General features: G+C 53.1%; 1 protein-coding gene across 5 annotated transcripts; it reads left to right on the plus strand.

Moving 5' to 3' along the window:
• Nucleotides 1-251: 251 nt before the first annotated feature.
• On the plus strand, nucleotides 252-26,632 carry rasgrf2b (Ras protein-specific guanine nucleotide-releasing factor 2b). 5 transcript variants are annotated; one of them, XM_086173318.1, is made up of 29 exons: nucleotides 252-724; nucleotides 7,542-7,648; nucleotides 7,868-8,015; nucleotides 9,012-9,101; nucleotides 9,193-9,329; nucleotides 9,721-9,837; nucleotides 9,962-10,041; nucleotides 11,385-11,578; nucleotides 11,661-11,770; nucleotides 11,843-11,961; nucleotides 13,009-13,169; nucleotides 13,246-13,312; nucleotides 13,640-13,776; nucleotides 14,005-14,087; nucleotides 15,178-15,426; nucleotides 16,380-16,472; nucleotides 17,308-17,774; nucleotides 19,343-19,468; nucleotides 20,525-20,614; nucleotides 21,455-21,561; nucleotides 22,127-22,239; nucleotides 22,351-22,411; nucleotides 23,002-23,105; nucleotides 23,415-23,499; nucleotides 23,583-23,780; nucleotides 23,932-24,011; nucleotides 24,092-24,209; nucleotides 24,283-24,351; nucleotides 25,314-26,632. In XM_086173318.1, the coding sequence occupies exons 1-29, from the start codon at nucleotides 449-451 to the stop codon at nucleotides 25,404-25,406; spliced, it is 3,879 nt and encodes a 1,292-aa protein (XP_086029444.1). In that variant the 5' UTR covers nucleotides 252-448; the 3' UTR covers nucleotides 25,407-26,632. The 5 variants fall into 5 exon arrangements, with proteins under 5 accessions (XP_086029444.1, XP_086029440.1, XP_086029441.1 ...); XM_086173314.1 differs by lacking the exon at nucleotides 16,380-16,472; XM_086173315.1 differs by lacking the exon at nucleotides 16,380-16,472 and having other exon boundaries at nucleotides 15,223-15,426.
• The last annotated feature ends 413 nt before the right edge of the window (nucleotides 26,633-27,045 follow it).

Raw genomic sequence — 27,045 nt, forward strand, 5'->3', positions numbered from 1 at the left:
AACTACGTCTCGTCGCGCACGCAACTTCTGCGCAAAATCCAGGAGACCCAAGAGGGCGCGTGTGCGTACGCGTGCGTGAGCGAGAGCGCGAGAGAGAGAGAGAGAGTTAGCCGTCAGCGCGTGCGTCCACTCGAGATCCTCCTCCTCCTCCCACGCCTCCGACACGCCTCCTCCTCCTCCTCCTCCTCCTCCTCCTCCTCTTCTTCTTCTTCCTCCTCCCCCTCCGTTACTTCCACTCGGTCCCGGTCACGCGTGTCAGTGTTGTTCCAGTGTTTCCGGCGTGGCTCGGACCCTCCGGCCGTGAACGCGGACGCGCGGCAACTTTTGGGCGCGTCGCCGCCGCCGCTGCGCCCTCCGGCGAACATGGACCGCCGCTAGACCTTCTCCACCTTCTCCACCTTCTCCTTCTTCTCCTTCGTCTTCATCCTCTTCTGGATCTCCGTGCGCGATGCAGAAGAGCGTGCGCTACAACGAGGGCCACGCGCTGTTCCTGTCGGCGGTGGCGCGCAAAGAGGGCACGAAGCGCGGCGCGCTCAGCAAGAGGGCGGCGGAGAACAGCCGCTGGAGCGAGAAGTTCTTCGCGCTCCACCAGAACGTGCTCTTCTACTTCGAGAGCGAGCAAAGCGCGCGTCCCGCGGGCATCTACCTGCTCGAGGGCTGCACCTGCGAGCGCGCCCCCGCGCCCAAGGCGTCCGCGGCGGGAAAGGAGCCGCTGGAGAAGCAGGTGAGGACTTCGTTGGGGGGGTTGGGTTCTCCAGGTTCCTCCCGCAGGAGCTTCATGGAGAAGCTGCATTGTCCACACGCGTGGAGGGTTGCATGGTCCAGGATGAACCTTCTCAGCCAATCACAGCAGGGATAGTGTAGACTATGAATGGATGAGTGAGTGAGTGAGTGAGTGAGTGAACATCTCTTGCTGGTCCCTCAAGCTCCAGCTGAAGCCTTGAAGACCTCAGGTCAGGTTCTACTGCAGCGCTGGGCTGAGGACCCACGGTCACATGACTGAAGAGTGCAGTCCTAGGAAGCTCTCCGGTCTGGTCTGGTCTGGTCTGGTCTGGTCTGGTCTGGTCTGGTCTCTTGGGGCCGGATCCTCTCAAAAACACCAAAGCGACCTCCGAGACGTTCCTCCTTTGAGATCTTTTCTTAAAGTTCTCCGTCCGCCAGCAACAGGTCTGCAGCTCAGCAGCTCAGAGAGTCCAGGGAAAAGACAAGCATCCTTGCTCCTCTTCCACGGAGGAGCGGAGGACCTTCTCTGAGGACCAGGGATGGTGACCCTCCTTCCATCAGCTCCTTCACCTTCTCACTTGCATCGAAGCCTTTCTGTACATCTCTCATCCTTTCTTACATGGTGGGGTTGGCATCTTCCCAGAATGATCTTCTGGGAGGTCTTCTGGGAGGTCTTCTGGGAGATCTGCAGGCGACGGTTCTCTTGGAAGTTGCTCTGGTGGTTAGCTGGGTCTTGTTGCTAGGAGACGCCCCTCCAACCAGCGCCTCCCCACCGCCTTCATTGAGAAAAGGTGGTGCGGAGCTCTGAGGGAACCATGGGGTGAAACAAGGTGGTCTCAGCACCTTCTCACCTTCTGGGGAGGGAGGGGGGGTCACCTGGCCATCACCAGGAGTGAGGATAGAGATGTGTGTGTGTGCACATAAAGGATCTGCTGCACACACACACACACACACACACACTGCCACCCCTGGAGGTGGAACCTGCAAAGTTCACACGCACCTCCATGCGGCTGCAGGAGCTGCAGGTCTTGCATGTGTGTGACCATCTGACCATCTGCAGGTGTGTGACCATCTGACCATCTGACCATCATCTTGACCATCTGATCATCAGCTTGGTGCTTGACTTCCTCACTGAGAGGAGAGGTCGAGAAGGCGTCTCTCCATCATCACCTCCTGCTCCTCCTCCCAGCTGTAGCGACCCTGCCAGCAGCCCACAATGTCTCTCTCACACACACACACACACACACACACACACACACACACAGCGAGCAGCCACACAAATAACACACACCGCTCAGCAGGTTGTGTGTTCAGAGACACAAACCCTTCACATAATATGAGGAGCGTTCGCTCTGGTCTGGATGGTTTCCACGGCGACAGTGGATTGTATCGGAGATGACTGTGTGTTGTGTGTGTGTGTGTGTGTGTGTGTGTGCGTGTGTGTGTGTGTGTGTGTAAAAGGCCAGTGCTATTAGTGGTGTATAATTGTCAAAGTGCCCCCCCCACCAAGCCCGTAGTTTATTGATCCCATAGAACCAGGGTTCACTGGGGGCCACAGACTGGGGGGGGGCAGTGGGGGGGCAGTAGGGGGGCAGTGGGGGGGGCAAAGGGGGGGGCAAAGAGCCTCCAGACTCTGATTCCACCCCACTCCTCCATCTCCTTCATCAGTCCCAGGGGCATCTGCACCTCTTCTTCTTCACATCTGCACCTGTACATCTGTGCATCTGCACCTTTGCATGTTTAGATCTACATCTCTGCATCTCCACATCTCTGGATCTGTGTAACTCCATCTTTCCATCTACACCTCCGCATCTCTACATCTTCTCATCCATCTCTCTCCATCTCCACCTCTCTGCATCTCCATCTCTGCTTCTCTGCACCTCTGCAACGAGAAGTGCTGTCGTTTCATCCGACCAGTCAGAAACAAGTGACTTAAGCCGGGATCCTTGAAAAGAGGAAGGATGTCCGAGCAGAAGACAGAAGGTGCCTCCAGAGCAGAAGCATGATGGGTCTGATGTTGGTCTTCCATGGGTGGGTGGAGGGAGAAGATGCCTCCGCTGTGCAGCTTCGACTCCAACGACCGCTTCCTAAGTGAGGGCTTCAGCGCTCTCCTGTCTGCTGGAGTTCACCAGTTATGTGGAAAAGACCTAAAGCAGATTTATTGTGTGTTGAACCCCCTGACCACCACACACACACACACACACACACACACACACACACACACACACACACACACACACAAAACACGCACAGATACAGGCAGATGGTTTCCCTACAGTACCTCTGAGCGGGGAAAAAAACAAAGCTTAGAGGATCATATAAATTATAATCTTTGTGTGTGTGTGTGTGTGTGTGTGTGTGTGTGTGTGTGTGTGTGTGTGTGTGTGTGTGTGTGTGTGTGTGTGTGTGTTTCTGCATGGAGGTGAAAGTGCATTGTTGACTGTGGAGGAGGGGAGCAGCCACTTTAATTACCAGATAACCAGACAAGTAATCCCCGATCAGGGGTTCTGAGACGGGTTTGGCGGTTATCAACGTGCTGAGGTGTGTGTGTGTGTGTGTGTGTGTGTGTGTGTGTGAGGAGTGTGTGTGATGTGGTGAAGCTCCTCTTGTGAGCGACAGGCTTCAATCCAGAGAGCAGGTTTTGGGCAGAAAGTGGAGTCGATAAATGAGGGCCGATTTGAGGAGCGGATGTTTGCGATGGAGAAGAACACGTGAACGTGGAATTGCGTTTGAGGGCGAGGGAGGCGGCGTTTAGGCGACATTCGCTGGATTCCACTATCAGATGACGGTTTTGTGTCTTTATCGCAAAAGATAAATGCGATGGAAAGCGGAGGATTAGCGATGCAGCGCCGCCCTGGATTGACCCGTCCGTAGACGCCCTGCCCAGAACCCTAAAACTACCTCCGAAAACATGTTTGTACGTCCAGACTGGAATAATAGAATCGCAAGCGGTCACGCAACCTGTGTTCTCATGTACCGCTATGCTACGCTAAGCTAACGGCCCTAGCTTTTATTTTTATCACTCCGATGTGGCTGGATATGAATGTGTGAGATGTTTCCACGGCCGGGAACAGAAGAACCTGTTGTCGCTGTGAGGTTGCCAGGCAACAATCCAAGCCCCGGAGGAGGGGGCGGTGATGTGTTTATGCTGAGAGTAACAGAAACGTAAAAATGCTCGCACGTGGCGTTTTTGCTAATGTTGCATTAAATGTCCTCAACCGGCAGCTGCTACAACACAACTGACTCATCCATTCACTCCAGACGCTGAATGGAGGTGCAGATCCGACGCCGTCCAGACCCTCATTCACGGCTGACCTGCAGACAAACCGCCATGTCCGCGTCACATACACAGTTTAGCTCCTTCCTGGTCGAAGGAAACCGGAGAACATCTCGTCCAATCGCTGAAACCAAACCCTCCCATGTTGAAGACTCATCCGTCGCTCCTTCACGTTAAATTGAATTATATTTGCACAAATGGTCTTTTGTTATTTTTCCCGACGCCATGGCGACAGTTCTCCCGCTCAGCTCACCTCCGTTGTGCAAATGACTTCTCCATTCTTTGTTCAACCGCTTCTAAAATCACATGTTGGGTAGGTTTTTTCCCGGTTCTACACAAACATTAGCTTGCGGGGTGATCTATCCCAGGATCAACATCGGTGTTAGCTTTGGTGGCTAACTTGTAGTTTGATGTCACTTGAACTCACTCACCTCAGAGCAGCTCCGACCCAATGGTTTGATGGTTAACGATGTGCACGATCCATGTGATCTGAAGCTAGTTGGCGGGTGAAAATGCCGCACGGTAAATCTTAGCAACTCGATTCCTGCCGCAATCATCCAGAAGATTGTGCAGCCTTAACAAGGTGCGGTGTGATTAACTCCTGCCGGGGCGTCGTGTTGCCACATAATGGGACAGAAAACGCCAGCGCTGTGCTGGGCGCCGTCGCTTTTCAGAAGCCTTGCTCTTGTTATCAGGCATCCGGCTGCTGCTCCTTCTTCAGAACGATGGCCGCTCTGCACCTTCTGACCAACAGACGGCTGAAAACATGCTAACTGCGCTAACGACCTGTGATAGCGGCTGCGTCCGGCGCTAATGAATGTGTTTCAATGTGAGTTTGGATCGAGCTGCTCTGATCAGACGTCCAACCACCTCCTCATTCACTCCTCTGGACAAGGAGGCTCTCCGTTGAACCTGTTTGTGTTTGCAGAGCACGGAGACTCCACGCAGGAAGGTCCCCGGTGGGAATCCAACCAGGGACCTCCTCGCAGTGGAGGAGGTTCTAACCCTGCTCTGGGTCCAACTCCCTCCCTGGGTCTCCTGAGTGAGCGGCGAGTTGTTATGAAAGGCTGAGGAGATAGTCAGTCCTCCGTCTGAAGGAGATCTAATCAGGTGAGAGTGGAGATGGTCGTCGGTGACACCAAGACGTGAAAGAGGAGCCTCGGTCTCTTTCTGCACCTCCTCGGTATCCTTATTTGTCCAAATGAAATGTCTCACGGTGCAGTGGAAGCCCTGAGGGCTTCAGGCTGAGATGATCTGCAGAGAGAGTCCTGGGTCACTGCGTGGTGGGGAGGAGTGTGTGTGTGTGTGTGTGTGTGTGTGTGTGTGTGTGTGTGGCACTGAAAGTCGGTCAGAGTGGCGCACTATAGCTGTGATCATCTAAGATGGATGTGACAGACAGAGGAGGTGTCCACAGCCTTCTCTGAAGATCAGGTCCAATCGGAACCCTGCTCAGTCCCGCTGACCATGAGAACCGTGGAGATCTGCTTCATGGGATGGAATAGCGTTCAATTTTTAACGGTTGCTGGAGGGCAGCAGAGTCCTCCATCCTCCACGGATGGACCAGACACACACATACCTACCAGCTTAGAAAGTTTAAGATACGGTTGGTTTTGCCGGTGATTTGGAGGGACCAGGGAGAAGGTGGGTCGATTAGAACCTCCTCCTCACAGCAGGAGGGTTCCTGGTTGGATTCCTGTTTTGGGTCTCCATGTTCTTATGTGTCTGCACGGGGTTCCTCAGGGTTCTCCAGGATCTCCTGCGACCCCTCTTTCTGGCCAAGGACGGCCGTTCCGGCCCTCTGCCCCCCCACGCCAGATGTTCCTCAGAAAGGACGGCGTCCCTCTGTGAAGCCGCCATCCGTCCTCCCGTGCGACCGGCCTCGCCGCCGCAGTGATCGATAAAGATCCTTGCCTTCATCTGATTTTCCATATCAGATGCGTGATGGTTGCGGCTCCACCGAGCGCCGTGACAACCGATGGGCGTCTGAGGCCCGACGCACCGCTCGGTCGCATCGATCCCACGCGCACGTCGGCAATGTGAAAAAGTAGCCGTCCGTGTCCGAGCGCCTTCCACGCCAACCCCCTCCCGCGCACGCTTTACGCCGCAAAGCAGAACAGTCGGATGTGGCGTTGCCATGGAAATGCTATCTTGTTAGTTGATGACACAATTTAGAAATATGGATGCAGATAGGAAACATTATGTAACCCCCCCCCCCCTCGCCGCCTCTCCTTTTTATTCCTGTCAAAGCGTCCGAGCACCGACTCTCGGCGGAAGCGTGGAGCGGGGCGGGGGAGGGGCGGCGGGGGGGGGGGGGGGTTCGTCCCACTGACCCCCGACGACCCCGGCCTCCGTCCAGACCTTCTGCGGGGGAGAAAGCCTGAGACTCTGCTCTGGTTCACTGAGCCCTCAGTGAGGGGGACACAAAGGCAGGGGAGGATGAAGGGAGGAGGAGGAGGAGGACGAAGAGGAGGTGGAGGAGGAGGTAGAGGAGGAGGTGGAGGAGGAGGTGGAGGAGGAGGTGGAGGAGGAGGACGGTGCTGGACGTCGGGTGAAGTGCAAAGAGAAGAGGAGGGAGCCGCTTGGATGAAGAGCAGAGACGGGAGAGAAAGTCCAGGCAGAGCGGCAAGAATAGCAGCTCTTCTGCTCCCGGCGCCCCGGGACAACACCGGCTCAATGAGAGCTTCTATCGCTTCACACACTGTCTGCTGTGTGTGTGTGTGTGTGTGTGTGTGTGTGTGTCTGCACTCCATTGTGCGTGTTCATCTGCACACGTGTTTGTGTTTCAATGGAGGAGCTTCATCAAAACAATAAGGGGGGAGGAAAAGGACAGGAGATGGAGGGAGGGATAATGATGGTGATGATTATAGGCTGGTGGTGGAAGAACACACACACACACACACACACACACACACACACACACACACACACACACACACGTAGGTCTTGACATAATAACACTTGTACCTGATCATCAGCTGCTCAGCATCAGATCCCTGCTGGATGAGATACGGTATATACTTTCTGTGGATACATACCTTCTACACACTGTGTGTATTCATAACGTATATATATATACATATACACAGTACACACTGTGTGTATACATACACAATACATACTATATATACTTAATATATACATATATACACTGTATATACCATATGTATACATGATGTACATAAGACAGTATTCATTTTATATATAGAAACTGCACTGTATATATAAATACTGTAAATATACACTATACATGCTGCATACGTGTACACGGTCCAGACTGTATACATACATACTGTATATATAGACAGTGTACACACTGTATACGTAGATACTGTATATATAGACAGTGTACACACTGTATACGTAGATACTGTATATATATACAGTGTACACACTGTATATGTAGATACTGTATATATAGACAGTGTACACACTGTATACGTAGATACTGTATATATAGACAGTGTACACACTGTATACGTAGATACTGTATATATATATATATATATATATGTATATATATCTCATTGTTGTGTTTCCTCAGCATTACTTCCTGATTGTGTTCGGCCACGATGGACAGAAGCCCCTGGAGCTTCGGACCGAGGAGGAGAGCGAGTGCGACGAGTGGGTGGAGGCCATCCAGCAGGCCAGGTACCGTCACGGCCGGTGGAATCTGACAGGCATAACGATGGCGCGTATCGATATATCCGCCGCGGCTGCAGATCAATACGTTATGAGCGGCTGTTATTGCTATAGATCTGGAGCGTGTCATGTTTCAGTCGCCACTTCTGGACTTCAACCCTTTCCGGTGAGACTGTGCGTTTTTTCCCCTTCGTTTCACGAATCCCTCCGAACCCGCCGCCCTCCCAGCTACTCGGACATCATCATCGAGCGGGAGGTGCTCATGCAGAAGTACATCCACCTGGTCCAGATCGTGGAGACGGAGAAGGTGGCGGCTAACCAGCTGCGCACCCAGCTGGAGGACCAGGACACGGAAATCGAGAGGCTGAAAGCGGAGGTAGGTCAGACATTCTGGACGTCCACGCCGACCCAGGGAGGGCGTCTGGACCTGAGTGAGAGGGTGAAGAGTTGGGTGTCTCTCCATGAGGGATCCAGGGTGGAGGAAGCATCTCAGCCCATGGAAGCCGGGCCAGGTCCCAACCTTCAGAGCAGGAAGAGCCATAGATAGTGAAAGAATGAATGAATATGTTTATCCGTATGAAGATGGAGGAGATGGCGGTGTCCACCGTCCTTCCTCTGCTAGCGTGTTAGCTGCTGGAGAAACCGCTACACTGACCTCGCTGTCATGGCCGAGGAGATCCGAACCCCGAGACCCTCCAGGGAGGAGACGTCCGATTCGACGGCCGTCACTTCCAAGTCTGGTCCGTTGTGCGAACACGTCTCTGCGGCCGCAGGGCGACATCTGTCCTGGTGCGTGGGCGGGCGTGAGGAAAACCCCTGCGGTGCGCGAGACGGATGTCAGGAGGAACATCTGCCGGTGGTCGGACGGCGCCCGGCCACCCGCATCCCCGTTTGCGTGAAGAAGAATGGAAGCTGAAACCGATGGGGAACCGTTGAAGTGCTTCTGAGGAGCTGCCGTCCCTGCAGGAGATCATGTTGCAGACGCTGGTCCGGCGTCTGCAGGACTCACCGCTGCTTGAATGCAAACACTATTACCCCTTATTAGATCCACGGAGGGAAATTCGATTTGACCCCACACTTTAATAACAGCTCCGCGCCGCCGTCTGGCTCTGGGCGCCCGAGGCTGCTAGCGCCGCCGCCGGCCCCGCGGCTAAAGGCTAATGCTGATAGAGGCACTCGCCGGCATGAGGGGTGAGGACAGGAGGGGACCGGCCTCCATCTCCAGCCCGTCCCGCTGGCCTCCTGACCACACCCAGTAGGTCCTGTGACATCAACATCCGTTCTGCTCCACCGCTGACCTTCTCCACATCACATTCGTCCCTCCGTCTCCTTTCAAACCTGTGAATCGACCGTGTCTCTGCTTCTTCCAAAGATTGTAGCTCTGAACAAAACCAAGGAGCGGATGCGTCCGTACCACGTCTACCATGAAACCGAGGACCCAGACATCAAGAAGATCAAGAAGGTCCATAGATGTGTTCCACATATCAGATGAGATGCATGTCCTTCATATGTATGTATGTATGTTCTAAGTGGGCCTGTCATTGATGCTTCAGGTCCAGAGCTTCATGCGCGGTTGGCTTTGTCGCAGGAAGTGGAAGATCATCGTCCAGGACTACATCTGCTCTCCTCACGCCGAGAGCATGAGGAAGAGGAACCAGATCGTCTTCAACATGGTGGAGGCGGAGACAGAGTACGTGTTTCTGAAGGTCCCGGCGGTGAGAAGCCGTGTCTGGTGTCGCACTCTGGAGGCATTTCAACACGCATCGGTCTCGCGATTGGAAGGCACCGACCTCCGTTACGTTTTGAGTCCTGCTACCGGATCGATGAGTGCTAGCCGGCTGAGAAGGTTCTAGAAAGAATCCCATCTCAGCATCTCACCGTGAATGAGAGAACCCGCTTCTTCTTCCCAACGGGTCGCAATCGAACCGGGACCTTCCATCATCGGGCGATAGACCTCGAATCCAGGAGACCTCGTGTAGGCTCGCGATGAACTTTGTCAATGCCGACCAGATGACGCTTTGCAGATCTCCTGTGGAACACTTGTTGTGGTTCTGACTGGTCTTCTGCGTTCCTCCTGGCAGGTATGTCCACCAGCTCTACATCCTGGTCAACTGTTTCCTCAGACCTCTCCGGATGGCCGCCAGCTCCAAGAAGCCCCCCATCAGCCACGACGACGTCAGCAGCATCTTCCTCAACAGGTGCGTCTGTGCTTTGGTCCTGGGATCTGAGCTTCTCCTGGAACTCCACGGCTTCCAGAGACGTCATGGAAGTTTTGTTCTGGAGACGAGATGTTGTGACGCCGTGATCACACTCTGCTTCCAGCGAGACCATCATGTTTCTGCACGAGATTTTCCACCAAGGCCTGAAGGCGAGAATCGCCAACTGGCCGACCCTGGTGCTGGGTAAGCTGCCGCTGACACACACACACACACACACACGCACGCACACACACACACACACACACACACACACACACACACCTTCCCTATCTCGGTCTGCAACACACACCCTCATTGTGCTGGCAGACAAAAGCCCCTCAGACCAGAAGGGTGGCCAGTTTTTGTTTCACCTCCTAACACACAAGGCCCGGTCGCAGATAAGCATCACCACGGCAACAGATGACCTTTGACCCCCTGCTGGCGACCACCCCGCAGCCAAGCCCCGCCTCCTGCTGGAGGCCAGAGGAACTTGGACTTATGAGTGGACTCATCAATGACATTTCCCCGTTAAAAAGAAAGGGAACGCCGGGAATCCGTTCCAACAAATAACAAATAATGTCTTAAAAATAATGATACATAATCAGAGAATGTAAAGACAGAAGGTGGTTTTATTAAGTGTGTTTACCTCGAAGAAGGGATGAAGAAGCGGGCGGCAGAGGAGACGGTGATGGAGGTTCAACTTAGCTTACCGGCCACACCCTTAATGCTACAATGCTATGCTAAATGTAACGTGCACACTTTGCTCTACTTAATGTCTACGGATCTCTGATAACTCCCTGGTGGAAGCACCGGTAGGTCGAGGTTCTTCTGCATCCTGTTTCTTCTGGAGGTGCTTAGAAGATAGGGGGTATCAGAACCTACCTCGGAGCCTCGGAGTCCCTGGGCTGGTGCTCCGATGGCAGATGATGATCTTTGAGAAGATGGCTGGTCTCCTGGGGTTTCGTCTCCTCAGCAAAGATGGAATGATGGGGTGCAGCGGGCGGGAAATCCTATCGGCTTTTATTCGACTGTAAACGTGAGCCTTGCAGACACGGAGAGGAAGGTCTTCTTCTTCACTGAAGGACATCACACCGCTGGAGTTGGCTTGCGGTAGATAGAACAGGGGAGATGATGGTGAGAGCAGCCATGCTGTCTGATATGAAGACACCGAGGAGAAGACAGGAGGCAGAGCTGGAGATGTGGAGGTTCTCCCTGGGACTGGGAAGGATGGAGAGGATCAGGAAGGAGTCCATCAGAGAGACAGCACATGGTAGATGTTCTGGAGATAAAGCCACACTGAGATGGTTTGGCCATGGACAGAGCAGGGATGGTGGAGATCCGGGTAGACAGATGCTGAGGCTGGAGGTCTAGGTCTGGGGACGAGGACAGGAGGTCAGATGGCGTGAAGGAGAGGAAGGAGTTAGATGGAGGAAGAAAATGCCTCGGTGGCCCTTGAAGGCAACAACCCAAAGGAGAAGAAGAAGGTAAATGTCGGCTCCATCGATTAAATCTGCTGACGTGTCGATGCGCGTCTTGTTGTCCCCCAGCCGACCTGTTCGACATCCTGCTGCCCATGCTCAACATCTACCAGGAGTTTGTGCGAAACCACCAGTACAGCCTGCAGGTTCTGGCCAACTGCAAGCAGAACAGGGACTTCGACAAGCTGCTCAAACAGTACGAGTCCAACGCCGCCTGCGAGGGAAGGATGCTGGAGACCTTCCTCACGTACCCCATGTTCCAGGTACCGACACGTCACCGAACGGCGGCGGGACCGACCCGCGGGTTCGTTCCTTCTTCTGACGTCTCGCCGTTTCTCCCGCAAGATCCCCCGTTACATCATCACCCTGCACGAGCTGCTGGCGCACACGCCTCATGAGCACGTGGAGCGCAAGAGTCTGGAATTTGCAAAGTCCAAGTTGGAAGAGCTGTCCAGGTGAGGGCCCGGAAAACAAGACGAGTCCCCGCGACCGGTGCTGAACGCTGAGATGCGGGTGTGTTTCCGCAGGGTGATGCACGACGAGGTGAGCGACACCGAGAACATCCGGAAGAACCTGGCCATCGAGAGGATGATAGTGGAGGGCTGTGACATCCTGCTGGACACCAGCCAGACCTTCATCAGACAGGGTGAGTCACCGTCAGAGGACCTCCTGCACAAAGCACGGCACGCAGGTGGTACCCGGAGTTCAGTCGCTGCAGGGCATCATCTGCTGAATGTTCCACCGGGTTCATCTAACAGGAGTCCAACTCTTCCAGCTCCTCCCCATCGTGCTGGTGTTCCTCAGGGCTCTGCTCTGGAGCCTCTTCTATTTATCATCTCCACGCTCCCTCTTAGCTGCACATTCGGTAAACATAACATATTTCACGATGACGCAGATGAAGCCTGTTCTTCCTCGGGAGCCTCAGATCTTTCAAGGTCTGCAGGACCATGCTGCAGATGTTTTTACCACTCGGTGGTGTCCAGCGTCATCTTCTACGCTGTTGTGTGCTGGGCAGCAGGATCAAGACAGCTGACGCCAACAGATTCAACAAGCTCATCGGGAGAGCTGGATCTGTCCTGGGAGGGGAGCTGGAGTCTGTGGTGCAGGTGTCAGAGAAGCTCCTCAGCATCATGGACAACGTCCATCACCCCCTGCATGGACACTGACGTCCTGTCAGAGCTCTTTCAGTCGTAGACTGATACCACCAAGGAGCTCCACTGAACGCCACAGGAGGTCTTTCCTACCTGAGGCTATCAGACTTTTTAATTCCTCTTCCCTCAGCCGAAGGGAATCTTCAATCTTTGTACTTGAGACCTTCTTAAGACGTTCTTATTCTCCCTCCTTCCTGCTATTATCTATTACTGTTATGTTTTTGCTTGAAACTCTGGCACAACAATTTCCTTCGGGATGAATAAAGTTGTTCTTATCTCATCTCATCTTATGACACCCAGCTCTATATCTTCTCCGAGCCCAGTTCCACGCTTCTACCTTCTGCCCCTTCTGATTGGAGTCCAGGTGGCACCATAACCCTGACAAGCACTGGCCATGTTAGACAAAAGCTCTGGTACTCGTGCACTGAGAGTGTGTCAAAGAGATGTGTTTTCACATGTTCTCTCCACCTTTGCAGTCTGAAGGTCGACAAGATCCCGGCAGAATCGCAAACTGGTAAACCTGCACCTTCTCCGCCCTGCAGGCTCTCTGATCCAGCTGCCGTCGGTGGAGCGCGGGAAGCTGAGCAAGGTCCGTCTGGGCTCCCTGTCGCTGAAGAAGGAAGGCGAGCGGCAGTGTTTCCTCTTCACCAAGCACTTCCTGGTCTGCACCCGCAGCTCCGGCGGGAAGCTGCACCTTCTCAAGGTCCGTCTTCAATCCGTCCAAACTTTCCCCCCGGATGCCGATATTGTCTCGAGCCGGGTTTTTTTATCTCCGGCAGCAAGGAGGCGTGTTGTCCCTCATCGACTGCACCCTCATAGAAGAACCAGATGCCGGCGATGAGGAATGTAAGTCGTTCGGCACGCAGGCACCTCTGATTGGCCGGTTAATGGCTCTGCCCCCGGCGGGGGTTAATTAGGGCCGAGGCGGTAAGTGAAGAGAAATAACTCCTATCTAAATATCAGACGCTCACCCCCTTTAAATGTCACCGTCTCATCTTTTGACATTCCGGGTCCACCGGTGATTGTGTGTCTGAGATTTGTCGGGTGAAGTTAATGATCCGAGGCTCTGGATGTAAACACCTTCGCCCCCGGAGCTTCACGGAGCCGGAATAGCGAGTCCTTCCGTGGCGTCGAACGAGTAAATAAAAGCATCATTTCCCGCTCCTTGTCCAGCAAAAGCCGGAGGTCAGGTGTTCGGTCAGCTGGACTTCAAGCTGGTGGTGGAGCCCTCGGACTCGCCGTCCTTCACCGTGGTGCTTCTCGCACCTTCTCGGCAGGAGAAGGCCGCCTGGACCAGCGACATCAGCCAGGTGAGGCGCCGAGTCGCTCTCTCGGGGGACGGGAGCCTCCGCCAGGCTTTCAGGAGGCTTAGCGATCGGCAAACACTGAGGCGGCCGCAGCTCCTCGGGGGGAAACCGACGCCTCTGCGAGCGAGAGCCGCGAGGAGCTTCGGTTCCGGCGGTTCCGACCCGACCCGGCGCCGCTGGGAGAAGATCCGTCCGACCCGCCTCTCATCACTCCTCTGACTGCCTCCACAGTGCATCGATAACATACGCTGCAACGGCCTGATGACGAGTGTGTTCGAGGAGAACTCCAAAGTCACCGTGCCTCACATGATCAAGTAAGTGTGTGTGTGTGTGTGTGCGTGTGTGTGCGTGCGTGTGTGTGTGTGTGTGTGTGAAGAGGAGCAGCCATCTCTTCATGCCTGTGTGGTGACACATGACTCTTAGAGGTATCACAGTGTCGGCCTTTTTAAGTTTCATTGATTTGCAGGTGATAGTCAGGTCATGTTTCCATTATTTTTTCTTCTTTGTTTCTTTGGGCTGAGGATGTGACAGTCACCTTCTCCTTGGTGAAGCTCACGGTTCTTCAGGGACTCACTGAAACCCCTAGTGGCCATCACTGATGTGTGCAGTCTTATTGAAACTGAATGTACGTGGTATGGAACTGATAAAGGTCTCGCTACGTAACGGTCCTCGAGGTTGGACCGTACCGTGTCGCCGGGGGCTTCAGCGCCCGCTTGGGGCTCCGAGGCCAAGAGGTTCTCGGCGATGGATTCGGAAACATCTTGACGATTGACGTCACGAGACCAAGGGCACCGGAAGCCAGTGCCCTTGGTCTCATTGGGGCTCAGTCTCCGGCTGGTGCGGGATGGAGGGCAGGTTCACCAGCCAGGGACCTCCCGGGCATCTCCTGGAATTGATAGTCTGGGAAAGTCCACCTGACCCCAAACATACTGGGGGTATTTTATAGCCCATCTGACCTGGAGATGCCTTGGAGCCCCCGGGAAGAACTCGAGCACATTGCTGGAAAAAGAGATGATTGGTGGACCTCAGTCTGCCTCTGCCTGCATAATCATGGGGACAGAGATGATGATGATGATGATGGAGAACTTTATGATCCATCAGGAAGAAGGCTTCTTCCTGATGGCCATTCAAGGCCATTCAAGGAGAAAGTCAAAGTGCAATCAAAGCATCTCACCCGTTTGGTATCTCTAGAGGTTTCTGTGAACCCCTAGCTTGACCTTCAACATGCAAACATGCACCTGTGCACCTCTGCTGTCCAATCTACCTCAGGGATTTCTTTTGAAATCAATTTGTTTACTTATTTTTGCTCACCCATGCTTGGTTGTGTGTGTGTGTGTGTGTGTGTGTCTGTGTGTGTGTGCATGTGTGTGTGTGTGTGTGTGTGTGCACACGTGTATCCATCAGATCCGATGTGCGTCTCCATAAAGATGATGTTGACATTTGCTTCAGCAAGACGCTGAACTCCTGCAAGGTCCCCCAGATCCGCTATGCCAGCGTGGAGCGTCTGCTGGAGAGGCTGACCGACCTGCGCTTCCTCTCCATAGACTTCCTCAACACCTTCCTGCACACGTACAGGATCTTCACCACGGCCATGGTGGTCATGGACAAGCTGGCCGACATCTACAAGAAGCCTTTCTCCTCTATTCCTATCAGGTCACCTATCACACACACGCAACGCCAACTCATAGACACAACGAAAAGCAGGAACAGTTTGGAGATAAATGGTAGCTGAAGGTGGAGATGAATGGTAGCTGAAGGTGGAGATAAATGGTAGCTGAAGGTGGAGATGAATGGTAGCTGAAGGTGGAGATGTGTCTTTCTTGAGTATGTGTGTGGGTGTGTGTGCATACGGGTTGTCCGATTAGCAAAGATCAAGCGCTTTGGACTGTTCTATTAGCCGGAATCTCCTTTGAAATTGATTATACGAATGATGAGATGAACGGCAGAACCTCCACTGTGCCGGCGTCTGAGGTGACCGGAGGAACGGCTTTCGGTCGACGAGTCCAGGAGACTCGTAGAGCGCTCGTTCACAGGCCAGGTGAACCCGGTGATCAGCGGCACCAGGGGCTGCACACCTGCTATCTAGTCCATCGGCACCAGCGGCCCAGGAGACGTTAAAGCTCCTCGATGCTCTCTGGAGCTTCAGGAAGCGTAGCCATCTTTGTTATTGTCCAAAACAGGAACTCCAAACTCTGCGCTGCCCTTCAGTGGATGCGTTGCTGAACAACCACGGTGTTCAGAAGGAAGCAAGTGGGCTTTTGAGCAAGACCGAGCTGTTCTACCAGGTCAGCTGAGCGTGAAGGAGCCCTCAGGCTGGGCCTCCTTCTCCGATGGTTTCTTCACAGCCTTGGCCAGGCGGTGAGGTCTCTTCTCGGTGTCTGGTCGTGAAGCGCACCTCTTCTGTTCCAGGAGGTCCACTCCTCATCCTCTGTCAAACCATCTTCAACCCCGGAAGCCTCCACGCCACGGGCTCGGCCAAACTCCGGCCCTCCATTTAACTATTTGTTTTCTCCTTGTCATGCGTCCCTCTGTCCCCCCATGTTCCTCCATGTTCCTCCATGTTCCTCCATGTTCCTCCATGTTCCTCCATGTTCCTCCGTCTGCAGGGCACAGTACCACTCTTTAGACCGTCTGTCCATTTCATCCATCTGTCCTGACTACGGCCTGAAGATGAAGAAGATAGCTGTGGATCAGTCCAAGTAACCACCTCTTCTCTCTTATCGCCCCCCGACGCTCTCCTTCTCCTGTTTTTATGGTGTTCCTTCCTTCTTCACGTCTTCATACCTGAAGCATGAATTTTATTTGACGTCTTCCTTCTCGACACGAAGGTCGTCGGCTGATGTTAGACGAAAAAGGGATGTCGCCGCTATCTTTTAGCATGTTCTTTCCCACTCTGGTGTCGATCTGGTCCTTTCTGGTTCCTTCCCATTAGAATTCCTCCCTTTGAGGAACCTCTTGTGCCTGAACCTTCTTTAGTGCTTGAATGACCATCTGCCTGCCTCTCCTTCCTCCTGCTTCTTCTTTTCTTCTCCCCTTCCGATGAATAACAAGCCGGTGACTTCCTCCAACCTTGATGTCGTCGTTAATTATTTTTCTTATCATGTCATTTAGAGAGTCAGGCAGATGTTCTGGCAGGGCCGACTTGAAAAGGTGTTAAACACCACTTCCTCTTGATGTAGCGACAACGTTTAGAATTCGTTCCTGGAACGCGGTGGACTTTCACTCCCACGCAGCGCACATATGTTGGAGGTCCTACAAACGCCCCAACGTAAACACGGCTTCAGTCCAGAAGCGCTTCCATTCATAACGCCCGTTTTCCATGAGCGTCTGCGCTCGGGAGCAGAAGGTCCTCTCCTTCCAGGACACTTGGACACACTGTGGTAGAACAGCTTGAAACGCCTCTGAGACATTGGAGAGCTGTTGAATAATCACCGTCCGGTGGTGGACGCCTGCTGAAGGTCAAAGCTCAGGGAGTCGAGAGGCCGCCGCTCGGTCAGTGTCTCTCGGCTAAGACGCGTCCGTCTTCTTTTCCAGGTCCTTGGAACTGTTCTTTGCGACTAACCAGAACAACAGAAGCTCTGAGCACATAAATGACAAGTCTCCTCGCCTCTGCCGCAAGTTCTCCTCCCCGCCTCCTCTGTCCATCTCCTCCCGCACGTCCTCGCCGGTCCGAACGCGAAAGCTTTCCCTCCACTCCCCCGTCGGCGCCAGGGTCGGGGGCCTGGACCTCACCAGCCCTCTCTCCAATACCGCCGCGAACCCCTTCTCCTCCCAGCCTGCCGCCGGTAGTCCCACCTCGGCCCAAACCCCTCAGACCCCGACGCCCACCCCCTCCCCGCCGCCCTCCAACTCGCCTCCGCCCAACAACTCCAAGCTACCGCAAGACCAGGCTCCTTCCTCCCCCTCGTCCCCGGACCAGAGTCCCGGTCCACCTGCGGATGGCGAGGAGATCCCAAAGATCGACCCGTTCTGCGGGAAACTGCGACGGAGCATCCGCAGAGGTGAGCGCTACACTTGTACTCAGATACTTGGTGGTTTACACTTGTATGCTCACTGTGACATCTCATGAGGTACAAGGTGGAGGTGGAAGGGCATCAGGGACCAGCTACCGGACCCTCTCTGTTTGCAGGGGGGTGGACAGGCTGACACACCAGACAGGAATCTTCATGGACCATGATGTTTGCAGATGACATTGTGATCTATAGTGAAAGCAGGGAGTCCGTGGAGGTATGCTCTGGAAAGGAGAGGGATGATGGTTAGCCTCAGCTAGAAACAGCAAGATGCTGCAGGAGGTGGAGATGAAGACCAAGGGTCAACCAACCAGAGGGTCAACCCTCCAGAGCAATGGAGACGCCGGTGAAGAGGTGGAGGATGGAACGGGTGGAGAACAGTGTCAGGGGTGATAAAAGAAGATGGAGGTGAGATCAGCTGTGATGACACTGAGGAGAAGACAGGAGGCAGAGATGGAGGCAGCAGAGGCGGAGATGTGGGGAGGGTGGAGAAGATGAGGAAGGAGTCCATCAGGCAGATAGCACATGTTGGATGATCTGGAGATCAGACTGGAATGGTTCGGACACGGTGGTGAAGATCTGGGAAGAAGGATCTGAAGCTTGGAGCTGTCAGGCAGGGGTCTGGAGGAAGACCAGAGAGGAGGTTCATGGATGGAGGCAGGAGGACAGGAGGTTAGATTGAGGGAGGTGATCAGCTGTGGCCACCCCTGAAAGGAGCAGCCCAAAGGAGAAGAAGAAGGACGGTCCCTGTGAGATCCCTGGGGGTTGGATGTGCTCTTCAACCTGATTTAATGGTCACGCTTGTTGCTGGGTTGTTGGTTTGGGAGAAGAGGATGTAGAGGAGATGATTGGCTGAGGAGACCCTGGAGGGAGCAGCTCTGAGGCGGAGAAGATTTAATGAGTTATTTGGAGCTTCTGTCCCCGAGCGCCTGGAAGCCTCTGCTCTGCCTGCTGCCGCTGCGACTTCTAGATTCCCACCAAAGGTGGTGGAAACCCACAGGTCCTCCTCGAGTCCTTCATCTCCATACGGGTCGGACCGCACAAGCGGTGGCCTGCAGGGTCGCCTCCCAGGAAGGGGATGGCATTTGGAGCGAGAAGGAGTTTGGGGGTCACCTGGTGAACGCTGGAGGTCAAGGAGCCCAGCGGACATCATTATCTGCCGCCTGAGTCAGAGCCCAGATCCACCTGCAGCATCTTCTAACCGTGGAAGCAAAGCATCCTCTCAAACTGGGTGGGGGGGCCACTGTGTTTGGACATCTGCAGCAGCAGGAGAAGACAAGCTGCCATTAGACCCTCATTAGCATGAGCTAACACACACACACACACACACACACACACACACACACATAAACAGCTGCAAATTGTTCAGTAGGAGACAAGCAGCCATTAGCAGCTGCACCAACAAGCTTCTCTCGCCACCTTTGAGGAATCACTCCGCCGCTTCTTCGTCTTCCGCGGCCTTCACGCTTTTCTTCGCTGTACAAACACATACAGAGAAATCTGCATGCTCGCGAGAACTTCTGTCGTCTCCATCTTCATTCTCCTGCTCTCTGGTCCAGCCGTTCTGGAGTCGGCGTCTCTGGAGAAAATCATCCCCGAGTCTCCTCAAGGCAGCGACGCCGGCGACACGTCTCCATGTCGCTCCCCGTCCACGCCTCGACACCTGAGGTACCGCCAGCCTGGAGGTAAGACCAAGGCTCTGGACCTTCTCTGACTGCAGCACCCAAACATACTGAAGCTCCAACACCAACCTAGTCCAGGGGTCGGCATCTTTACACCGCGGCTCCGAGCGGCTTGGGAAAATAAATCATAAATATTTAATTGAAGTATATTTCATTTGTGTTAATTCCTTTTTTTAACTTTTAGTTCTAAGTTGGAGGATTATTGTGATCTTGAAATATTAAATAAAATCATATTTATCATTTTTCGCCGCTCAAAATAAACGTCACACCGGCGGAAGCCGGTATACCCGCCAGCCGGTAAAGTCCCGGTTTGCAGATGCTGAGCGCAGAAGTTCAGGAGCAGAAGTCCCATAAACCAGGTAAAATTAATATTCATGAAGATATTTTGCAAACTTGTATTTTTTATTGTTTACTGACACAGTGATTTTTTTTTTCCTGATTTATTTTCAAAATTCAGGTCAAGGCTCCGCTAAACGCTCTGAAAGCCCAAAGCTCAAAATGACTTCATCAAATTTTAATTTTCTCCGTAATACTTTATGAATTTCAGAAGCAACACACGACACACTTGTTTATACAAAGTGTAAAGGTAATAAAAAGCAATATATACAGTGGTACCTTTATTTTAGACCTCAAAAAGCAATTGCGGCTCCCAGTGTTTTCTTTTCCGAGGAAACCGGGTCCAAATGTGTCTTTGGGTGTTACGGGTTGCCGCCCCCTGGTCTGGGGTGTGTGTGATGGGCTTCATGGAGGTGAAAGGAGATGATGGTGATGGTGGCGAGGATGAGGATGGTGATGGAGATGTGATGTGAAGTGATGGTGACAGAGCTGAAGATGTGATGGTGATGGTGGTGGAGATGTTATGATGATGAAGATGGTGATGAAGGTGAACATGGTGATGAAGATGTGATGGTTCACGCCCGGCTCGGTTCCGACCGTCCGCTCGTAACGATCGCGCTGATGTCCGGCTGCGGTTGAGCGTGAGCTTCCCGTCAGCAGGCACGTTCCTCCCGCCAGGGTTCCTAACGTGTTGTTGCCGTTGGCGACCCTGTGTTTGCACAGCCCAGCCCGGGGAGAACTCCCGCTGCGCCGTCTCTCCTGCGTCAGCCTTCGCCATCGCCACGGCAGCGGCGGGGCACGGCTCGCCGCCGGGTACGCTAGCAGGAAGCAGCCACGCACTGCTCACAGGTCATGGGGAAGGTCACGGGTCAATTATATAGATTTAATAAAAACACATGTTATTTGTATAGCATTTCTTTAACGATGAATTATAAAATTAAATTGAAATCTCAGGAATGAAATAGCGCAGTAGATAAAACTTCGCCTGTATCGGAAAATCCTTTTCAACCTGAATGTATCCTCTTATCTTTTCAATGTAATTGACCGAATATTAAAACAGCAGCTTCTGAACAGACGGTCTTCAGTTTCCTTCTCCGTCCACATTCTGCTCACAGCTGATCTGACCTTCACCTCAAACCTGTAGGAACAGAAGTCTTTTTGAAAATGTCCAGCGCAAATAATACCAGGGTTAAGTAAACAAGGCCGCGCAGGTACTGTAGCACTCTGAACGAAGCACAAGTCAATCTAAGGAAGATAAGATAACTTTATTGATCATCATAGTGGAAGTTTGCTTGTCACAGCAGCGCAACAATAACAATATCAATAAATATGAATAGAAGACAATTCAAGGGACAAAGACAGTAATAAGGAAAGGAACAGATAACAGAACAACAACAAGGATCAAAGCAAACCCGATGAGAATGGAATGACAACAACAGGGATAAAATTAGATAACAGTTCTTGGGAAAACAATGAAAACCAGAAATTCTCACTCATCCATCCATTCACCCCGACACTAAACCAAGAATGCTAAGTGTTTCTGTTAAAAAAAGAAAAGTAATGTGACTCTCTTCTCCCTGGGCCGGACCTGCCGGACCTGCTGGACCCGGACTGGACCTGGACTGGACCTGGACTGGACCTGGACTGGACCAGTGTTCACCAACTCAGAGAGGACCTGCGACAAGGAGTTCATCATCCGCCGAGCTGCGACCAACAGGGTCCTCAACGTGCTGCGCCACTGGGTCTCCAAACACTCCCAGGTCTGTGTGTGTGTGTGTGTGTGTGTGTGTGTGTGTGTGTGTGTGTGTGTGTGTGAATGCTCTGAAGGGCAGATAAACTCTGCGGTCTCATTAGAACAGGTGTGTGAGTGTGAAGCCTCCTCTATCCGCTCCACTGCTCTCACACAAGCATGTAAACAACTGGACAGTCACACACACACACACACACACACACACGCACACACACACACACACACACACTGAATATTGTTGTGGTGCCAAGTGGACACAAAACGCCTACTCGCTTCTTCTTCTTCTGCAGTGGTTTCTCTGATCAATTGAGCACTGAGGTAATTGCCTGCACCACCTATTAATAAAGAAGCCACACACACACACACACACACACACACACACTCTCCTCAGAAGGTCCAGGAACAAAGGCCTTGTTAGACCTGACCTTTGAGCTGGAGTTGAGTTCGGGATAGAAAGGAGAAGGAATGAATCACTTGTAAAGCTCCAGAAGAGACAATGAGGTGTGTGTGTGTGTGTGTGTGTGTGTGTGTGTGTGTGTGTGTGTGTGTGTGTGTGTGTGTGTGTTTAACCAAAGGATTTTGAAATGTATGGCGAGCTTAAGATGTCAGTGATCTACCTGCTGGAGGAGGTCCTCAGAGATCCAGACCTTCTGCCTCAGGAGAGAAAAGCTACAGCCAACATTTTGAGGTACAGCAGACGCACACACACACACACACACACACACACACACACACACACACACACACACACACACACACACACACACACACTCAAACCTTCTCCCCTCCTCCTCCGTAGTGCCCTGTCTCAAGACGAGCAGGACGACGCCCAGCTGAGGATTGAGGACATCTTACAGATGGTGACCATCAAACATCTTGACTTCATATTTATTCCTTGTGAACAATAGTTGTGTTGTGTAACACTACACTCACACACACACACACACACACACACACACACACACACACACACACACATACATCATAGGTGAATACTGAACCCATGAATGTGTATGAGATGTTCCTGGTCCTGCAGCCAGTTGCTGCAGATCTTCTCTGGTGTTCCTCCTCAGGAGTTCCAGCTGATGGAGACTGAACAGTCTCAGAAAATTAGAATATTGTGATAAAGTTCTTTATCTTCTGTAATGGAATTCCAAAAACAAAAATGTCAGACCTTCTGGATTCCTTACAAATCCACCGAAATATTGCAAGCCTTTTATTATTTTAATATTGCTGATTATGGATTATATCTTCAGAAAACTCAAAAATCGTATCTCAAAATATTAGAATATCATGGAAAAGTCATTTTTGTTTTTTAAATTGCATTACAGAAGAACTTTATCACAATGTTCTAATTTTCTGAGACAGTCCCGTATGTGTCACATCCACCCTTTGAGACAGCAGAACCTCCTGATTGTTCTTCTCCTTGTGTCCTCCTGGTGGTCTCCAGGCGGACTGTCCCAAGGCGGAGTGCTTCGAGTCCCTGTCCGCCATGGAGCTGGCCGAGCAGATCACTCTTCTGGACCACATCGTCTTCAGGAGCATTCCTTACGAGTGAGTCCTTCTCGGGTCGGACCGCCAAACATCTCACCAGCTCGGTGCGGGGAACAATGAAGGGACCCAAGGAACGTAGACATGACATCAGGACCGGACGGTGTAGAGATGCATCCAACCCTCAGCCAATCAGCCGCCTTTCATATGTCACATGTTCATCCGGTGTTTCCTGAAGGCCGGTTGTCTTCATCATCTGGAAGGTGGTCAAGCAGCAGAATGACATGAAACAGTTCCATCTTCATCTCATGAAGTGTGTGTGTGTGTGTGTGTGTGTGTGTGTGTGTGTGTGTGTGTGTGTGTGTGACCCAGAGAGTTCCTGGGCCAGGGCTGGATGAAGGTGGACAAGACGGAGCGGACGCCCTTCATCATGAAGACGAGCCAGCACTTCAACGACGTAAGATCTTGAGATCTGGGCGAGAGCCGTCAGTGTGCGAGCTTTCTTCTCAAGCATCTTCTCTGCTCCTGTGAACTTCCAAGATGAGCAACCTGGTGGCCTCGCAGATCATGACCCACACCGACGTGGGCTCCAGGGCCAGCTCCATCGAGAAGTGGGTGGCGGTGGCCGACATCTGCCGCTGCCTCAACAACTACAACGGGGTGCTGGAGATCACGTCCGCGCTCAACCGCAGCGCCATCTACAGGCTGAAGAAGACCTGGGCCAAAGTCAGCAAGCAGGTAGAACGTCCGTCCGTCGCTCTCCGAGAAGGTCCGGTGGACCAGAAGGACCATCTCAGCGGTCCATCTGACCCTGGAGACCCGAGGTTCATCTTCATCTCTCGCTCGCCGCCCGTTTGCCGCGAGGCCTTAAATCCGTCCGTGTGTCCAGACCAAAGCCCTGATGGACAAGCTGCAGAAGACCGTGTCCTCAGAGGGGAGGTTCAAGAACCTGAGGGAGACCCTGAAGAAGTGAGCGCGGCCTGATGTTCTTCTTCTCTGCGAGGTTTCGCCGTGGACGGGACAAACGGCCGGTTCTTCTCTCTCCGCAGCTGCAACCCGCCATGCGTGCCCTACCTGGGGATGTACCTGACGGACCTGGCCTTCATCGAGGAGGGGACGCCCAACTTCACCGAGGAGGGTCTCGTCAACTTCTCCAAAATGAGGATGGTGAGCAGATGGAAACCACGAGGTGCCCGCAGGAACATCCTGACCCGCTGCTCTGACGCTTCGCTTTCCACAGATTTCCCACATCATCCGAGAGATCCGCCAGTTCCAGCAGACGCCCTACAGGATAGAACATCAGGCCAAGGTAGGACACCCTGCTTCCAATCAGCCCTCGGCAGATCTTCTACCTCCATCCAACCGTCGGCAGATCTTCTACCTCCATCCAACCGTCGGCAGATCTTCTACCTCCATCCAACCCTCGGCAGATCTTCTGCCTCCATCCAACCCTCGGCAGATCTTCTGCCTCCATCCAAACCTCGGCAGATCTTCTGCCTCCATCCAACCCTCTGCAGATCTTCTGCCTCCATCCAACCCTCTGCAGATCTTCTGCCTCCATCCAACCTTCGGCAGATCTTCTGCCTCCATCCAACCCTCTGCAGATCTTCTGCCTCCATCCAAACCTCGGCAGATCTTCTGCCTCCATCCAAACCTCGGCAGATCTTCTGCCTCCATCCAAACCTCGGCAGATCTTCTGCCTCCATCCAACCCTCTGCAGATCTTCTGCCTCCATCCAACCCTCGGCAGACTTCTGCCTCCATCCAACCCTCGGCAGATCTTCTGCCTCCATCCAACCCTCTGCAGATCTTCTGCCTCCATCCAACCCTCGGCAGATCTTCTGCCTCCATCCAACCCTCTGCAGATCTTCTGCCTCCATCCGAACCTCGGCAGATCTTCTGCCTCCATCCAACCCTCTGCAGATCTTCTGCCTCCATCCAACCCTCTCCCTCTTCCCCTCCATCCATAAAGCTTCTTGCAGGTCTTCCTCCAGACCTCCTGCCTGGCAGCTTCAACCTCAGCATCCTTCTACCTCGACCTTCCCCCTCCCTGTCCATGTCCGACCCACCTCATTATGACTTTAACTGCAGATCATCTACCACGTGCCGTCCGTCTGATGGCCTCCTTCTTGATCCTCCCAAGAGGAACCTCCACATCTCCATCTCCTTTCCTTTCCTTTCGTCCCTCCATCCGTTCCCACCAGCCTGCTCCTCTTCTCCACCCTCTCCACCTCCGTTTGGAAGCTAATAACGACCTCCTTTCTCCACCCAGGTGACTCAGTATCTCCTGGACAAGACTCTGATCATGGACGAAGACACGCTGTACGACCTGTCGCTGAAGATCGAGCCCAGGCTTCCCGCCTGACGGACCGGCCGTCTGTGGCCAATGAGAGCCGTCGAAGCCGGACGCCCCCCCGCCCCGTGTGATCTCAATCAGCCAATCCAATCATTGAAAAGGGAAGCCGGATGTTTAGCGAGCGACTCGGAGAAGTGATGAACCCAGAGGGACGTCGGCCGGAGCTGAGGAGCAGGAGCCCGGATGTCGGAGGAGTTCGGAGGAGATGTAGCATCAACAGGAAGCGATGGACTTGTGAGCCGGCGTCCTCGTTTGCTTTGGTCCGTGTTCTGCCGCTCGTGGACCTCCAACGCCTGCATGAACCCCCCCAGCTTCGCATGCCTCCACAGAGGGCCGTCGTCTGGAAGGAGACGCCCGAACGCACCGAGAGAACGGTCTTTTTGGAGCCCTCTGAGGAGAACCCTCTTCTTCTGCACCTCCTGAGGCATGAAACCCGATGGCGTAGGGTGAAGTTCTCCAGAAGAATGAAGTGGAATGATAAACCCAAGTTTTTGCCCCGGAGAAGATCCGGCGCTGGAAGATGGTGTTGACCACAGGAGAACAGCGCCCTCTAGTGTCCAACCCCTGCTATAACCTCAGTTTGAACCCCGATGATCTTCAGCAGACCGGCAGCTTCTGCTCTGGAGCCGTCGGGTCTGGAAGATGTAGCTGCAAGCTGCTCCTGAGGGACAGCAAGACCTTCTCCTCTCCTTCCTCTCCACCTTCTCCTTCTGTTTCTTCTGCACCTGCCGAACCGCTGCCGTGTGAATGTTGATTTTCAGCTTCTGTGTTGCAAGAAATCTGTTTATATTCAACGTGTCCTTGAAAAAAAAAGACAATGTAGCATCAGAAAATGTCATTTCCCGTGTTGTTGGTTGGGTGGAGCTCGCCGTCCAGCATGCACGCGACGCGAGGCCGCATGTCGTGCACGTCCCTCCGGTGATCGTCTCAACGTGTTTCCCCCGTCCGGCGTGGTCGCAGTAGCAGGGGTGAAAGGTCGTCCCGGAGGAAGCGGACGCCTCCCTTGTACCGTGAAGTCGTCGCGTGTTTGTTTTTCTTCGTTTGTGTTTGTATTTATTCGTCGCACTCTTTCAAAGGGGCGGGGGTGGGGTGGGGAGGGGCTCCACGCCGCAGATCTTACGTGTTGGTGTTTCCGTTCACTTCCTGTCCCCCGCCCAACCAGAATGGGTTTGTCTCCGGCGGTTAGCATTCACTGCTAGGAAAAATAAATGAATAAAAATCAAGCATTGGAAAAACAAGCCCCCTCTCATTGCTTGACCACCTTGCAGAGCTCGGTACAAACGTGCACGTGGCTGCCAAAGAGAAGCTGCGTGCAGAAGCTCCAGCTCTCCAGGTGCTCGCCAGCAGCGTGGCCTCCTGAAGAACCAGAAGATGGATCTTTACAGCTTCACCAACACCAGGAGAAAAGTATTTGTTATTCATTGATTCATTGATTGTTATTCAGTATTTGTTATTCATTGATATTCTAAGTTACTGTTTTCATAGTCTTGACTAAAAATGAATCCATCTGGCCGACGGTCAGTGACAATGCAGCTCGGCCACCAGCCAGTTATTGATTGACTGGTATTAAAAACCGATCAGGCTGATCAGACTGCAGTACTCTGTCTCACCAGCAGGTGTCAGTAACAACACATCTGTCAATCTATCT

The sequence above is a fragment of the Fistularia commersonii genome, chromosome 26 (assembly GCF_037954325.1).
Source record: "Fistularia commersonii isolate RoL2024-O1a breed Wild chromosome 26, RoL_Fcom_v1.0, whole genome shotgun sequence".
In the NCBI taxonomy this organism is placed as follows: Eukaryota; Metazoa; Chordata; class Actinopteri; order Syngnathiformes; family Fistulariidae; genus Fistularia; species Fistularia commersonii.

Excerpts from the sequence above, each read along its gene's own strand:
- rasgrf2b (XM_086173318.1), top strand. The coding sequence starts at position 449 with ATGCAGAAGAGCGTGCGCTACAACGAGGGCCACGCGCTGTTCCTGTCG. Across the intron at positions 10,042-11,384 it reads CTGGCCGACCCTGGTGCTGG|CCGACCTGTTCGACATCCTG; the intron begins GTAAGCTGCCGC and ends GTTGTCCCCCAG. Across the intron at positions 22,240-22,350 it reads GCTACAGCCAACATTTTGAG|TGCCCTGTCTCAAGACGAGC; the intron begins GTACAGCAGACG and ends CCTCCTCCGTAG.